Consider the following 12581-nt stretch of genomic DNA (forward strand, 5'->3'; position numbering starts at 1 on the left):
ATCATATTAACTTTTTTGGTAATCAAAATAAAACACTACTCATGTGGTTTTAATAGAAACTAAGCACAAAGGTTCCTTAATTCTTTTTCTTTATGTCCCTTACACTAAAGGTCCTTCATGTTTTCTACACTATTTGCCCTCAGTCAGTTGGCATTCATAAGAAAAAAAATCCATGACCACATGGCTCATTTATGCAGTAGAATATGACTAGTGATTGTTTGTAGAAAGAGGGGGAACTGGTTTCCTCAAGGCCAGTGGTGTAAGTCACATTCTCCTTCTGCAGATCATGATGAATGTACAACTACCAACATGTGTTTGAATGGGATGTGTATTAATGAAGATGGCAGCTTCAAGTGCATCTGCAAACCAGGATTTGTCTTGGCTCCAAATGGGCGTTACTGCACTGGTATGTATGGCTTTGAGATAGGAAAGTAACCATGATTGAAACCATCTTTTTTATTTGAATCAATCATGCAAGAATTACTTCAGTTTCTTTATGTGGATTTTGTATTATTCACATCTCTTGCTAATTCAGTACGGCAGATACCTGAAGTTTCCTAGAAAAACATACATTGTGGTTTATGGAACACTAATATCTTTACAAAAATAATAATGGCATAGGAAGAATTAAGGGAATGACAGATTGGTTCTAGCAAGTCTGGAAAAGACAATATAGAAATAATTTCTGTCTACTCTTTGCCTCAATAAAAAAGAGGAAGAAAAAAATCTTGTGTTCGCAGAACTAGATTTTCCACTGTCATTCATTACTGGTTTTGCATTATATCTTTTCCATAAGCTAATCCACGGATCATTTGTTACTATATCATTACCTAAAAATCTTACATCGATTTCATGTAGAAGTAATTTGAATATTCCTAGCAATTGTTTTGTTTATAAAACCCTTTTGAAGGCCAAGCTCTAGCGATAACTTTAGGAAGCAAAATATATGACTCTTGCAAATAAATAAGACTGTATTATGTTTATACTCACAATTGGAATTTAGTAAGATGGAACAAATTTTGCAGTTTTTACTTAAAAACAAGTTATTTACAGTTTTCTTCTTTTAGACAAAATTAACTCCATGAATGCTTTCTGTCTTCAATTATACAAACTTATCTGAATACCAAATAATACTCATAACCAATCCCTGTAATTTCAGTGAAATTCTGGAGACAGTAGAGAGTGAAAAATCAAGACTCATTCTTGTATTTCTGAATAAAAGTAGTTTCTTGACTATTCAGGAAAGGGGAGTTCAGTATTAAATAGAAATATTGTAGCTTTGCTGATTGATCTCATGCATGGGATGTCATCTCAAGGTGAGCTGACTTGGATTAATCACAGGGTATGAGATTAGCATTCTGTTTCAGTGTGTAGCATGACATTACAGCATGTAACATTTTAGCAGTTCTTAAGAAACTTAAGTACTCATATAAAGATCACCTAAATCTCACCAGTTCCTGCTTTATTGAACTTTCTATTAATTTTTTAATTACCAATGCTGTAATCCATAAATTTTGAAATGCTCTTGATTTGGCAGCCCCGTGTTTGGAAGGCTGTTTCCCTTTTGGGGGGAAACCATTTAATGGTGGGTTACAGTTCATAAATTCAAGCAATTGAATTGAAAATTACAAGGGAGACCCCAAATTATTTTGTTATTATGAACTAATTGAATTAAAACAGCATCTTAGTTAGAATTTTATGTGTGTGTAACTAAAAGTTAAATACAAACACTGACCTCAGTTTGAAGAATTTGTTTCACTTAACTAATTTGAGTTAAATATCTTTAATATTAAGCTGAATTGCCAAATAAATAATGAAAAATGAATTTGTGAGACTCTTCTAAGTGGTAAAATGAGGCAACTTTCACTCAGTCTTTCTGAAAAATACGTTTGAAAGAATTGCATTTGTGTATAAGATTTGTTGTCACATCTGTGTGTTCTTCCACAAATTATAAAATTGAAAACAAAGTGTTGATAATGTAGAGTGGTGGCAACAGGTGAACTCTGTAGGAAAGTTAAATTTACCCAGTAATGGCCCGGCTTGTGTTTCCTTCTGGGCAGATATTGATGAGTGCCAGACCCCAGGAATCTGCATGAATGGGCATTGCATCAACAATGAAGGGTCGTTCCGCTGTGACTGTCCCCCAGGCCTGGCTGTGGGTGTGGATGGACGCGTGTGTGTTGGTAAGTGAAACATTCTGTAATGGCCCCACTGACCAAATGATCTTTGAAAAAGGGATAAAGATATATCCATACAATGGAATCATATTCAGCCATAAAAACGAATGAAGTAGTGACACATACGAAAGCATGGATGAACTTGAAAACATTACGCTAAGTGAAAGAAGCCACACATAAAAGACCACATAGTATACGAGTCCAAATGAAATGTTCGTGAAGGTCAAATCTGTGGCGACAGAGCAGATTAATGGTTGCTTAGAGCAGGAGAGGGTGAGGGTGGTGGGAGAAGGGGGTGATCACCAAAGGCATTTCTGAGGTGGTGAGATGTTCTGAAATCAGCTAGGATGATGATCAACTCTGTGAATATGCTAAAAACTATTGAATTGTACACTTCAAATATGTGAATTCTTTGTATGTGAATTATATATTAATAAAGTGGTTTAAAAGAAATGGACAAGGAGCCCGGCTAGCTCCCTTCAGAAGCCTCTGATGAGATGCAAGTCATAAGTGCTGGAGAAGGTAAAAAAAAATTGTCCTTTACCAGCATTCTTCATAGTGTTAGATAACCACATCTCTAAATACAATGGATTTATATTTTATAATTAATAACAAATAAGACTTGAAATGGGTACTGTAGTTGTATCTAAATAAATTCTTGTTTTTATCCCAAGAAAATCTATTTATTTATTTATTTATTTTTCCATTTGAGTTTTAAAAATTTTTTTAAATTTTATTTTTATACAATTTTAAAGATTACTTTCCGTTTACAGTTATTACAAAATATTGGCTATATTCCCCATGTTGTACAATATATCCTTGAGCCTATCTTATACCCAATAGTTTGTAGCTCCCACTCCGCTACCCCTATATTGCCCGCTCCCCCTGCCCCGCCCCCGGTAACCACTAGTTTGTTCTCTATATCTGTGAGTCTGCTTTTTTTCCCGAACAAAATTTTAAATGTAAATAATTTATACAATAGAACTTCGACGTACATCAAAAGCTAGAAATGTTTCTACATAGTTATTCTTCATCACTGTGTATGTAACTAATGATAGAAACCTGGGAAGAGTATGAGAGAGAATGTATATTTTATTTGAAACCATTCAGAATTCCTCTTGGATACTTTTGAGTTACCAGGCATCAGCTTTAAAGAGGCAGGCAAGATGAAAATGTCATTGGCATTTCGAAACCCACCCAACGTGTCCTAACGATAGCAAGAGCAGAGTGAGTCTGTTGTAAAAATACACTGAATGCCGTATTCTCTCCAAAGCACTTTCATGAAACTTCTAGGGTGAATTAGCCATTGTGCACCATCTGTTTTCAGGTCACATAGTAAAAGGCAGACATACTCACTGGTTTAAAAGTATATTTGAGAGAAATGAAAGTCTTTCTCAGACATAGTTGGTTTTACTTTATTCTTACCTATGGGAATCAAAACATTTGGATTCTGAAGGTTAAAAAAAAAAGAGGCAACAGCAGATGGAAATAATCTGACCACTTAAAGTTTCACCCACTCCATCCAATCTAGGATTTATTTCAGCTTACAAGATTGTCAGCACTTCGTTCAGGGCTATTTCAAATACAGTAACTAGAAGAATGTAGCTCCTTGCTGCTTAGAGAGCTAAAATATTTTCAGTTGCTTTTTTCCTTTATCTAAATGCTTTTGCTGAAACCTATGGTGAGTACAAAACCAGTTTTAGAGGGAGAAATAATTTTTCTTTTAAGCAACCGACATATGAGTAGTTGTTAGGAATTCAGTGTTCAAACACAAATATTCCTTCTCTTGTCCACATACAGAAAAGGCATTAGAAATTTTTGGGAAACGCTCTCCAGTTTTTCACAATTGTGGTTACTTAAACTTTTTAAAATAAAAACACTATTTGTTCTGTGTGTAAAATTATATATTACTGTTCCCTTAACATGCTAGATATTTTTTCTTCATGTCTTCTGCCTTTTGAAATGCTTTCAGTTGCATTGATTGTTGAGGTTAGAAATGAATCATTGCTATGAATTACTATTAGAGTTAGCACTTTAATTCTAGATTTTGTTTGTTCATTTTTGTTTCCCTAGAGAGTGCGATGGGGGTTTTTATTTTCAGAAAATTAAATTACTATTGTAACTAGTATGTTGAACAAGCATGACTCACAGGCAGGATATGAACAAAAGGCAACTGTATTTTGTTTTTTTCAATCCTTTAAAAATATATTTTTAATTATTCAATGGGAGCAGTTTATCCAATAAGTAAGGAAGAAAACTCAGGCAGCCCCTTACTTTACTATTTTTAGATAGCAAAAATTTATATGACTACTTTAGGTAATGAAAATAATCTGAATTTAGCAATTAGAATGTCCAGCATCATATAATAGTTAATATTCGAACTTGATTTGAAGTTACGACTTCCCTCCCAAGCTCAGACCTTCGTGAGGAAGACATTTCTGACTCCACAGGCTCAAGTGCAGGAGGAAAGGTGAGAAGGCAGAAGCAGTGACAGTGTCCTAGGGTGGCTTCAAGACTTCTGGGCTTCACACAAGTTTAAAGCCAATTTCTTCCTCGTGGGTGATTTCATGATTATGTCAGGGGCGTTGGCCTGCCCTTCCCGAGATGCAGACACTGCATTTTTCTCCTGGTGGCCACTCCTGGCTCAACGTCTTGTCTTTCTGCAGTCCACTTCAGACAGAGATCTAATGGTGTCTCATCACCCTCCACGTAGTCGTTTTAGGAACCTCACTTAGTGTGGCCCATGTCTCATCCATAGGACGTGCCACCCTTTGCCCTCTGAACCGAGTGAACAGAGGTTCTACAGTGGGAATAGCAGCCACTCTCCTCTGTGTGCTACGTGTCCCTGACAGAGTTGGGTGCAAAGCTCTTCAAGTTGCTCCCTGCGAAGCTCTGCTCTCTTGACCAGGGGTGAGGATGGAAGCATGCCCAACTTGTAATCTGGCTCTTCCAAAAAAATCCTCCTCAAAAACTCTTCTCTTAATTGCTATTCTCTAAATTGTATCCTCGGTATTGGGAGGGGTTTAAGGACCTGGCAACCAATTTTCCATCTCTACTTCCTTCAGGATGGAGTCTCAAAATTCACCTTGTTATATGATATTTAGCACCATGGGATTTCAGCTTAAAGTTCCTTTTTAGCATCCAGTTACGTTAGTATTTCAATATCTTCATGAATGCTGTTTGACAGTTCTGTCAGGTAAAAGGTTAATTTTTTTCTTTACCCTAGTTCTGCTATTTACTAGCTGTGAGGCCTTAGGCAAGACACATTACCTCTCTGTGCCTCCTTTGCTCACTAGTTGTTTTTGAAGATTAAATATGTTAACATTAGACATATTTGTGTAAACTTGAATGATGTCTGGCACATAAAACGTGCCCAATAAGTTAACTACTACAATTATTACTGTTTTGTTAAATCGGAATAGTGATGTTACATCAAAAATAGTCTTAGAGTTGCTGCTTTAAGCTATAAAGAAAAGTTGATACTAAAGAATGTAAAATACAGCTAGCATCTTGTGTCCATACCAATTTTACCTTTGGTAAAGATAAAGTATGATAATTCCATGAAAAAATCCTTTAGCAATTCCAAGTTTTAAGAAAGAAAAGACATGGAGAAATTTGATAACATATGGAACAGGTATAGCTTAGGATGAAGTCGAGTCACCCACCAAAATATTCATGTGATCATGTTCTGATCGTGCTGCTGGTATCGGTACCTCTAATCCTGTCCACTGGGAACAGTGGCTTGGTTACATTGAAGAGAATAATGTGAACTAAGGTTCCAGTGTGGGGTCTTTGAAAAGGAAAAAGTCAACTGTCTTCATTAAAAATAGAAGTGAGTACCATAGGCTTTTTATCAACTTGCTTCTAAAAATTGTTCCTGGCTTATGTTCTTAACATGAAAACAGAAATAACTTTGACCATTCTATGATGCCTTTTGAGATAAGTGGTACCATCCTAAGAACTCACAAAAATCTTATTGAAAATCATGAACTATGTGGTATTTGTGCATATTTGTCATTGTGTTGAGTCCTATTCTTATGTGTAGCTCAGAGCTGACTGCCAAACCAGGCCATAGCAGAAGCAGAAAGGGACAGCACGTCCCCTTCCCAGGGTTGGAGTAGTAAAATCTTATGACCTTCTTCTATCTGAGCATACACAGATCTCATTGTTTAATGCGGCCACACATCTCATTGTTTTAACGGGAAACATCACCACATTGTAAGACATAGGTGACTCACTTTGCATAACAAGCAGATAAAGTTATTTCCAACAAGTTATGAATAATTATAGATATTTATAATAATGGTTATCTCTTTGATGGAATTGCCATATCAATAGACTGCTTAAAAGCTCTACTGCTTCTCTGGCCTGTATGATGATCTGAGTTTTTTTATAGTTCACCATTTACCATCTCATAAAGTTGTATTATATTTTATGAGAATTTAGAATGAGAGAACTAAGCAGGATACGCTACTTTGGGGTGTAACAGGACATAGTAGAAAGAGGAAAAGTTTTGGAGGTCACACAAGCCTGAGTCTGAATTCCAGGTCAGACAGTGGATAGTCTACAGCTTTGAGGTACTTATATAACCGCTCTGAACCTCAAACTCCTCATTTATAAAAAGTGGGTAATGATCACTATCCTATGGAGTTGTTGGCCTGAATGTTCAACAAGATAATGTCTGTAAAGCAACAAGCACAATGCCACAGATACATAATGATAGTTATTGAATATTATTTGTGTAACTGGATTTATTGAGAGTCTGCAATGATTAAAACACAGTCACAACAGTAAATTGGGGGTTGAAGAGAAAGGTCACCTAACTCAGAAATTTAAGTAAGAAAGTTCATGACCAAGCAGTATCATCTCAAGGTAGTTTAACTGCACTGCACTTCATTGTTCATAAGAACTTCTAAAATAGAAATAATATTAAATGTAGTCAGTGATTAGAGCTCTAAGTCTTGTTTGTAACTGTGGAAATATACCTGGCTCAATGACAGGCCCGTGAGGAAAAGTGGGATAATTGATGCTTGTGTAGCACATAAAACTTCTTGGAGAAAAAAAAAAAAGAATTGTTGATAATGCATTTATTCTTTCCCTCTCTCAACAAACATTTGTTGATTTCTTAACACTATGAGATGCTAAAGATACAAAGAAAAAGAAAAGTGGCAGATGCCTTCTAGAAGCTTCCCATATAGTGACCACTTAAGTTACAAGAAGCCTTCAGTTTTGAAATCTCTTTGTCTCTATCACTGTCTCAAATCATTGTTCTTCTGTCTCCTTTAGATACTCACATGCGCAGTACATGCTATGGTGGAATCAAGAAGGGAGTGTGTGTCCGTCCTTTTCCTGGTGCAGTGACCAAGTCTGAATGCTGCTGTGCCAATCCAGACTATGGTTTTGGAGAGCCCTGCCAGCCATGCCCTGCTAAAAATTCAGGTAGTCACCTTCGCCAGTTTCACACCTGATAAAGAATCTAGAAATGTCACATTAGATATTTGGCCAAAGAGTACCTCGGCTCTGAAGTGTTTTGTCTTTATTTTTAATGGAAGAAAAGAAATCCAAATCTGTGTTGACATGTGAAGCATATAATAAAGAGATCTATCTTGTTTTTACTTATGATCTCTAGGCAGAGAGAACACATGGTGAATTTTATGATTATTTATTTATTTTATGATCCAATTATGACTGTTACAATGGATTCTTTACGTGAATATGTTAGCCTCAAAATCTTCCATCCCTTCTGTCATTCTGAAGATAAATAGCATAAAATTTACGTATCACTTTCAAGGTTATAATAAGTTCATGAGAACCTGGTTTTATTTATTTATTTTTAATCTTTACACAGAATGGTCTTAGGCTGCAGTCTACCAGAAGTTCCAGTCTATCAGGAATATCAGTAGTTCCAGAAAGTCATAAATTTATTTCTGAATGTTGTCATGAATTATAGGCACATTAAACAGTTTAATTCTTTGACTATTCTATGACTTGTTTATTCATATTTTTATGAAAACTGTATTGAATAGATGTAAGTACAGTAGGGAATCAGAAATAAACACAATCTCTTTTCCTTTAAAGTTGGGAATAGTTGAAAATATAGGTAGGCAAACATATAAATTACAGTTTGGTATGATTGCTGCCTTAAAAGGGACATAAAGAACTGGGAGAGCACAAAGGGAGGAGCAGTTAGTTGCCTGGGGAGGCTGGGAAAGACTGCACAGAGGGGTGGAGGCTTACTTTGGTCTTGAAAAAAGGAATAAGAACTTCCCAGGTAGAAGATGGAAGAAATGAATTCCAGCAAAGGAAGTGGCTTGTAATTCTGTTAAAAATCCTAAATGGACTGTTCAAACCTTAGCAAAATGGTGAGAGTCCCTCGGGAAGAATTACTGAGTATGACATTTTTTAAAAAGAGGAGTTAATGAAGGAAGTCTTCCCCTAAAATGTTAAGTGAATTATGCATATTATGAAAGAAGTGCAAAAATTGATAACAAGACTAGGTAAAAAGATTAGTGGCTAATAAAATGAGTTCTGAATATAAGTGGAAATATAGGACACAATAAAGATAGCATTGAGATCAGTGAGAACAAATTAAACTAAGTAATTAATATTGTTGATAAATATTGGGAAAAATATGGAGTTAGCTCCCTACATTAAATGTTACAAAATAATTTTTTTGTAGAAGATACAAACTTTTTGTTATCCTGTAATGATAAAGGACACTCAAAACAGACCCCAAAGACTAAAATACACATATAAAGTAGAAAAATATTTTATTTAATTTATAAAGAATTTACATTAATCAATAAGGAAAGTTGAAATCCTCTATAGAAAAAAGTACAGTGTACATAGAACTTCACAAAGCAGAAAGGCAAATGGTAGAGTGCCATATAAAAATTAAAAGAAATCTATCTAAAATTAAAAGAAAAGTTTAAAAAGGTGTCATTTTTGTTTATTAGATTGGTAAAATACAAATGATTGATTTTCCCCAGTGTTGGGGAGGATATACAGAAATGGGTACTCTCTTACATTGGTGTTAGAAGGGTAACCTGGGATATTTAGGGAGAGGGGGACTATCAAAAACCTTAAAAGAGACATAAACTTTGAGCAGTTTTACTTCCAAGAGATTAACCTAGTGATAGAATTAAACTTTGTATTTTTTTATTATAATTGCAGAAAGTTGAACAAACCTAATTTCATCAATAAGAGATTGATTGAATGAGTGTGGTAGATCCACATAACTGAGAAAAGATGTTAAATCGTCTCTATTATAAATAGGCTATTACATGAAATGTCTATTGTAGAGTACAGAGGGTCCAAGCCTGCTCCCCACTTACAAACTCTATGACCTGAGCATGTTACTTCCCATCTCTATCCAAGCTCTCTTGGGATTAAAAGAGGAAAAATAACAGTATCTAGTTTGTGGTAGTGGGAGGATTAAATAAATTATTAGATGCAAAATGCTAGAACAACACCAGGCACATCACGTGGTAAATGCTATTTATTACGTGTTTTCTATTATTTTATTATTGAGAGGAGAAGAAAAGCTAAAAAGCAATCTCTGTTGTACAATTTAGATATTTTTAAAGTTTACATAAGTAGAAAATATTTGTAATGTTTATCAATATATTAATGAAATTCAGGGTGATAATCACAGTTATTTTTATTTACATTTTTATGCTTACCTGTGATTTTGGAATTCTTAAAATAATTTTGTGCTAGAAAATGGTCCTTTTCATTTTAAGTTGTTGCAGGTAATTCTTAATGATAGTTTTGGAGTTATGTAAGTGACTTGTGTATGGAACAGATATAATTTAGAGTTTTTGATTTCTCTATTTGTTTTTATCTTACAGCTGAATTCCACGGTCTTTGTAGTAGTGGAGTAGGTATCACTGTGGATGGAAGAGGTAGCTCTATTCAATTCTCAATCTTATAATAATTATATAGTTTTATAGCTTTATTATTATAATATTATAGATAAGATGTATTTAATATTATAAAAATATATCAGTATAAAGTAATAAAATAAATTATCTCCTAGAACAATGGTTATAAGCTAGATGGTATCAATAAGTATGTAGATGTACATTTTTCATAGTAGATAAATATTTATCTGTTAAACATGCATTGTTTAAAATGTCACTAACAAACTACAACCATGATTTTACGGATACCGTCACTTAAGAAGAAGCTAGAGCTTGTAAAAAAAAAAAAAGAAAAACAAGACAATTTAAAGAAAAATGTTAAATAATGGTGCTGACATGGTTTAAACAAAAACAATCTGTAAGAGATATTTGATATGGATCTTTAAGAGATATTTGAGATATACTGCCCTAAAAATAAATTGACTACTTATGACTAAGAATACTAAAATGTTTCTGTCCAACCAAAGAAGTACAAGGTTTCATTAAAGTTTTCTTTTTTAAAATTTAGCACTATGATTAACAAAATTACAATATAGAACTTGAACATTAAGTACATATGTGTTTATAAAGTTATTTTATATTTTAATAGTGTCCTTTGTTTTTTTAAAATAAAATTGTAGGGTGCTATTAATCTTTAGTTTACATATATATTCTAATACTTTCATGTTTGAGGAGACTTTAGACAAATTATAGATTGACAGTAAATATCACATTTTTTTGCAAAGAACGTCAGAAACCAGAGTAAAGGAGCAAACTTTTACAATGATGTTTCTCCCAAAAATTAAATTAAAAGACTAACATTTCTGGAGTATTTAAGGCTTCCCAAATTCTAGAACACAGTAGTTAGGATTAAAATTTGAGCATAGTTACCAAAATTTTATTTTATGCTGACTCCGTTTTTTTATTCCCTTTCAATATGGCCTCCCCAACAGAGCCATTGCAACTAGATGGTTGCTCATACAAGTACATCATTCCTCAAGTCCCACGGCCCACGGGTGACAGAGCGTAGTCATGTTCATGGCTTGTTGTAAAACACTGTGTTCTCAAGCATCCACATTTGAACTGTCCTCTCCATTAATTTCAACTTATCAACAATGAGTAACATTTAATAAGTATCATATTACTTAGTTGACTGTAAAAAATGATAATAAAATAGAAATATTCCAGGCCTTCAGGACCATAAAATTATACAGACACCCTAATAAATCTTTGCCTTTTAATTAGATGGTTATAATACCTATCAAGTTGAGTTTTCCTTTGGGTTTTGAGCCAACAGTCTATAAATTTCTTTATTAATTTTATCATAAATGCCAGCACATTACATGGCTTAATGCTTTGAATTTCTGCCGGTCCCCTTCATTTTTCTTTTGACTTACCAGGAAGTGTCCCATATCTCTCTATTTTATTCTCACTCCTTATTTTCATTTCGTTTCCCTTTCTGAATGGCAAATTGGGGGTTTGCAGGGTTAGACACTACGTATTTTGAGTGATCTTTACTAGACATACATGTATCAACAGACAGTAAGTGGCTGTGAGCATTAAACTCTGAACATTTAATGCAGATATCAATGAGTGTGCTCTGGATCCTGATATATGTGCCAATGGAATTTGTGAAAATTTACGTGGTAGTTACCGTTGTAATTGCAACAGTGGCTATGAGCCAGATGCCTCTGGAAGAAACTGTATTGGTAAGTTATTTGTTTTATTATACAAGAGCCTTTTGTATAGTTTAATCCCATGGATTATAGGAGAAATCAAACTACAAATAAATGAGTGAAACTAGAGATCTTACAGTTTTTCTTGTTTCCTTTTTAGTGCAGAGATAGAAAAATATGGGAATCAAACAAATGCTGTTACATAGTAACAAACTTTTTAGTGGCACAATTTAGTATTTAAATTATTTTTTTCCCAAGTGAATGGACACAGAGTCAGTTATCGGCCTGTTATATCTGCATATATCTTAATCCTATAATTTTTCACTAGGAAGTGGGATTCAAAAATTAATGAGGCAGTGTGGATAATAATAAGTTAAGAAAATTAAATATTACAGGTTGACTTATAAAGAATCAGTTGCTGCAAAATATCCAAACATGATAACTGAGATGGGTGTTTCCTTTTGTAATTTATAAGGGAATGTTTGAAAAAACTCAAGTATGTAGTTCGTATGTTCAAGAATTTGTGAAGAATCTAGATTTTCCCGTGGAGCACTTGAGTTCACTTTTATAAAACGAATGTTATTCCATCCATTATTATATATAATAATTTTTACATCTAACCACTGATGACTCTTACATCCAAGTCTTGATGATTATGATTAGAAAGAAATACATTTTTCTGTGTTTATGGCTCTGGGTTTTATTACTGATTTATGTTATTATATATCCATTTCACCTTGGGTTGAAGACATACATACAGATGGATATATAAAGCTATATTAAATATCATGTACTTATAACAGATTTTGATATCTGTTGGGAAGGGC

The 12581-nt window shown here is 34.0% G+C and overlaps 1 protein-coding gene across 1 annotated transcript in view; it reads left to right on the plus strand.

The window, feature by feature from the left end:
- The window catches only part of FBN2 (fibrillin 2), a 232723-nt gene that overhangs the window by 133736 nt on the left and 86406 nt on the right, over positions 1 to 12581 (plus strand). Inside the window, exons 14-18 of the mRNA XM_060006959.1 lie at positions 284 to 406; positions 2061 to 2183; positions 7464 to 7616; positions 10028 to 10081; positions 11662 to 11787. Of these exons, the coding sequence (XP_059862942.1) occupies positions 284 to 406; positions 2061 to 2183; positions 7464 to 7616; positions 10028 to 10081; positions 11662 to 11787 (579 nt within the window). The remainder of the gene's footprint in view (positions 1 to 283; positions 407 to 2060; positions 2184 to 7463; positions 7617 to 10027; positions 10082 to 11661; positions 11788 to 12581) is intronic.

The sequence above is a fragment of the Delphinus delphis genome, chromosome 3 (assembly GCF_949987515.2).
Source record: "Delphinus delphis chromosome 3, mDelDel1.2, whole genome shotgun sequence".
NCBI classification, from domain to species: domain Eukaryota; kingdom Metazoa; phylum Chordata; class Mammalia; order Artiodactyla; family Delphinidae; genus Delphinus; species Delphinus delphis.